General features: G+C 48.6%; 1 protein-coding gene across 1 annotated transcript in view; it reads left to right on the top strand.

Moving 5' to 3' along the window:
- Positions 1-4662, top strand: part of USP5 (ubiquitin specific peptidase 5 (isopeptidase T)) — a gene marked incomplete at its 5' end in the record, with an annotated part of 12694 nt that extends 8032 nt beyond the window's left edge. Inside the window, 9 exons of the mRNA XM_010182631.1 lie at positions 183-336; positions 737-911; positions 2243-2331; positions 2540-2731; positions 3276-3419; positions 3577-3722; positions 3809-3962; positions 4258-4342; positions 4514-4662. Of these exons, the coding sequence (XP_010180933.1) occupies positions 183-336; positions 737-911; positions 2243-2331; positions 2540-2731; positions 3276-3419; positions 3577-3722; positions 3809-3962; positions 4258-4342; positions 4514-4607 (1233 nt within the window). The remainder of the gene's footprint in view (positions 1-182; positions 337-736; positions 912-2242; positions 2332-2539; positions 2732-3275; positions 3420-3576; positions 3723-3808; positions 3963-4257; positions 4343-4513) is intronic.
- Between the last annotated feature and the right edge of the window lie 7 nt (positions 4663-4669).

Here is a 4669-nt window from a genome sequence, read left to right as displayed (position 1 = left end):
CAGGAATGGCATGGGTTCGCAGGGTACAGAAGTTGGCTCTAGTTCCTCTTTGCTGTCTTTTCCAGTGGACCGAGTACAGAAGTGCGCTCTTGAGCCATGTCCTGTGTAGAATTGCTACTACTGTAAATACTTATTTTTGTCGTTCTTGTGTTACATCTGTCCTTCTAACCTCTCCTCTTCAGAGGAACTGCCGCAGCTCAGAGAACCCTAATGAGGTTTTCCGTTTTCTGGTGGAGGAGAAGCTGAAGTGCCTGGCCACAGAAAAGGTGAAATATACCCAGCGTGTGGACTATATCATGCAGCTGCCTGTGCCCATGGATGCTGCGCTCAACAAAGGTCAGTAGTGTGCCAAGGCCAGACAGTAGCAAACATTGTGTTTGGATATTGTACATTTTTACAAAACTTAAATGAGAAAGAAGCTCCCTCAAGGACTGGCTTTGCCACTTCTGAAGCCAGGTCGATCCTTCACCTGCTTTTGTGGGATCGGGCTGATTTCTTCAGAGGTGGTGTGACACAGTGACAGAGCCTCTAGAGCCTTTCCCTCCAACATCACAACTGGGCTGTAATTCAACAACAAAACAGGCCTGCAGCAGCAGAACAGTGCTGTGAAAGACATTGTCTGCTTTGTGCACTGTTCTTGATGGCGTGCACCCAGTTCTGCCTGTGAGTGTCACTTACACCAGTTGCTTTGTAGGTACCTAGAGGTGGTGCTTGACTCCTCTGCTTTCTTCTCTAGATGAACTACTGGAGTATGAGGAGAAGAAGCGACAGGCAGAGGAGGAGAAGCAGCCACTGCCTGAGCTGGTGCGAGCCAAGGTGCCTTTCAGCTCCTGCCTAGAGGCCTATGGAGCTCCAGAGCAGGTGGATGATTTCTGGAGCACAGCCTTGCAGGCCAAGTCTGTGGCTCTCAAGTGAGTGTGCAGGAGTTACCAGTGAGGCTATGATGAACTGGCAATAGCTGCAGCTTTGGGAACTTCTTCTAGGTGCTTGGGGAAGAAGTGTTGCCAAGCTTTGTAGTCCTTCACACCTTGGACCTGTAGAGTGATTGACCCCAGGGAGGGCAGAACAGCAGTGCCAGTGAAAGCCTTACCATCAGATTTCAGTTGCTGAGGGGCTATGAAAATGCAGTGATATTCCAGAAAACTAGCAGCCATCATTCTAAGTTCAAAAGTTCAGCTTTAAAATCACTATTGACAGTATGGCAACACTGGTCTTGAATGGCCTCTAAAATTTCTTTAAAGAAATTTTTTAGCTATTGAAGTCTGAGCAAAACACTGAGTGTTAACAGATGCCTGAGTTATTTTAAAGAATGCTAACTTGAATGCTTGAATTCTAGCAGCAAGGTTTAAAAAACAGCTGTAATTTGTCTCACTGCCTGCAGCATCTGCAGCAGTGCAAGGGTGTAGCAAGAAGATGACAAACTTCAACAGCTTCCTGCTGTGATGCTATTGACCGTTCTGCAATGAAAGAGTAGTCCTCAGAGAACTGGAAATGTTTTTCTAAGAAATATTCTGTTATTAAGCAATAGCTACTGTAAACAGTCAGTAGCACAATCACATTGAAAAGTAACTTCTGTTTAGCTTTCAAGTAAGGGGGTTGTGATCAAACACTTTGTAAGAATGAGCATTGAATATATACTGTAGCTTAAATTAGTGTTACAGCATGTTACAGTTATCTCCCGATAATAAGTATCTGTCTCTCTTAGTACTGCTTCTCGCTTCACAAGCATTGCCCTCTGTTTCACAGATTCCAGACACCCTCTCTCTCAAATTGTCTAACTAAATAATGTTCAATCAAATTCAGTTAGCTTAAAGTTCATTGCTTTAGCTTTGTGTCTGATGAAGTGCTCATGTGCTTGAAAGCTTGTCAGTTCCTGCAGCTGTGTCTGTCGGTCTAATAAAAGATGCTATTTCCTCTACACTCCTTAAGGGTTAGAACTTCTCATTAAATACTGAAATCTGAGGAGGCTTGTAAAATACAGGATTGGAAGACAGAGAATAGGTACTATTTTTCCTCATCCCCCAAGATTTTGTAAATGCTGCGTCTCATCTCATTGAGTCAGAGCTTTAGAAATGGGTCTGTGTTTGAGAAGCTTTAAGCTCAGCAGAGCAGAACTGCACAGATGTGTGCATCTCCCCCTTAGGCCATGCCTCCACCCTACTCACCAATTTCTTCAGTCAACTGTAGGTGCCTTCAACCATTGCTGACAAAAGTATTTCAGAGTATTTTTTGTCTCTTTCAGAACAACACGGTTCGCCTCTTTCCCAGATTATCTGGTGATCCAGATCAAGAAATTCACTTTCGGTCTGGACTGGGTGCCCAAAAAGCTTGGTAAGAAGGATGAGAAATATGGAGCATGTAGGTATTGGGTGTCATACATGGGTATTGTGGTCATTACTGCAAAGAGGAAAGGTACTGCCCCAGAATGAGCTGCAGGGTAGCGTATTGCGTCCCATGGGGTTTATCCTTCTAGATCTCCCAACCAAGTTCTGTGTTTCTGCCCCTATGGGGGGAGGCTGAGCAAGGTTGTGTCTTGCAGATGTCTCCATTGAAATGCCAGAGGAGCTGGATATCTCTGCACTGCAGGGAACAGGGCTGCAGGACGGAGAAGAAGAAATGCCAGACATCGCACCCCCACTGGTGACACCAGACGAGCCCAAAGGTAGCCTGGGGTTCTATGGCAACGAGGACGACGACTCCTTCTGCTCCCCTCACTTCTCCTCTCCGACATGTTAGTGATTCTCCTCCTCTTTTCCTGGTGCCTGACTCATGTCCTTGCTCTCCCTGTCTTGTCTCCCTCGCTTGCCGTTTCCCACTTGCTCAGACTTTCCCTGTCCCTCTGTCAGCGAATGCCGGCTGCCTCCCTTGCATGCCTGTTATGCAAGGGAGTTATGCAAGGGAGTTTGTTGATTCCTGTGCTGGGGAAGATGGGGAGGTGGCATGTCTAGTGCGTTCAGAGCAGGCAGGACTGGGGTTTGTACAACATTTAACTGGTAGAGGTATTTTATTTGCACAGTCACAGTTAGGGGGTGGAGTTTGGAGGTTAGGGAAGAGCCAGTGCTTCCGAGTTCGGGAGTTGAATCCTTTTGTTCCCTGGGGTGCCTGTGTGTGAGGCTGCGCTTCTGAAGAAGAAAGATGGTAAAGGATGAGAAGAGCGGAGGGACAGAACTCGTGTGAAACCATGCCAGGAAACGGGGGCCTGTGTGACACTGCACAAAAAAGGAGCAGGCAGGGCCGGGTGGGAGCGGGTGGCTCTAATCTCTGTCTTCCCACAGCACCCATGTTGGATGAGTCAGTGATCATCCAGCTCGTGGAGATGGGCTTTCCCATGGATGCCTGCCGCAAAGCCGTGTATTACACAGGGAACAGTGGGGTTGAGGCTGCCATGAACTGGGTCATGTCACATATGGACGATCCAGGTATGAAGCCTTATGGCCATGCTGAAGCTAATTTCATCTGAGCCATTGTACTTCCTGTCCCACTACCATAGCGGAAAACTGAAACAGTTTGGACTCAGACTGTGTCCCTCTGGGAGAGATCTGACTGCCCTGAGCTGTGTTCTGTTTCCTGCTGCAGACTTTGCTAACCCATTAGTTCTCCCTGGATCCAGCGGACCAGGGTCAACGATTGCCTGCCCAGACCCTCCTTCAGAAGACAGCGTGGCCACCATTGTCTCCATGGGCTTCTCCCGGGACCAAGCTATGAAGGCACTGAGAGCCACGGTGAGAGGGATGTGGGACAGCAGAGTGAAAGGATATTTTTGGGAACAGGCATTCCCATGTTCACAGTCTTCTCTTCTTCCTTCCAGAACAACAGCCTGGAGCGTGCTGTGGATTGGATCTTCAGTCACATCGATGACCTTGATGCAGAAGCTGCTATGGATATCTCAGAGGGGCGCTCGGCAGCTGAGTCCATCTCTGAATCTGTCCCTGTGGGTCCTAAAGTGCGTGATGGGCCTGGAAGTGAGTTTCAAGCTGTAGGAATGTGGATTTTGGGGTGCAAACTCAACATGGCTTTATCCTCCCTAATCCCATGCAGTACCACATGTTTTAGTAGCAGCAGCAGCTGCCACAAGAGCTGGTGTGGTTGTTGAGGTGGAAGCAGGGAGGAAAAGGGACTGGGACCCAATTCTAAATTATTGCCCAGCAGAAGTTTCCTTCAAGGATCCTTCTCTAGAGAGGGCCTTGCACAGGGTGTTTCAGGGTAAGATGCCTTTCCTCTTCCCCTGACAACCCTCTCTTCCCTCCTCCTCTCAAGAATATCAGCTGTTTGCCTTCATCAGCCACATGGGCACTTCGACTATGTGTGGACACTACGTTTGTCACATCAAGAAAGATGGCAGGTAAGAGGGGTTGCCACATCGTAAGGATGCAGCTTTAAATTGCTGTCCTCCCCTGTTTCTTCAGAGGTTTTGGGGGGTTGGGGATGAGAGCAGGCAATGGGGGGGGGGAAATCAAGTCCTGCCTTCACCATAGAAAGTAGTGTCCCTGAGCTCCCCTTCTCCCTGTTGCAGGTGGGTGATCTACAACGACCAGAAAGTCTGCGCTTCTGAGAAGCCCCCCAAGGACCTGGGCTACATCTACTTCTACCAGCGGATCCCCAGCTAGAACATCTCCTCCTGCTGCATGGTGGGGGGAGAGCGGGCTGAAGGCGTGGGGGGAGGGTAAGA

This window comes from Mesitornis unicolor, unplaced genomic scaffold (assembly GCF_000695765.1).
Source record: "Mesitornis unicolor isolate BGI_N332 unplaced genomic scaffold, ASM69576v1 scaffold51794, whole genome shotgun sequence".
Taxonomy (NCBI): domain Eukaryota; kingdom Metazoa; phylum Chordata; class Aves; order Mesitornithiformes; family Mesitornithidae; genus Mesitornis; species Mesitornis unicolor.
This window is presented reverse-complemented; position numbering and strand designations above follow the sequence as displayed.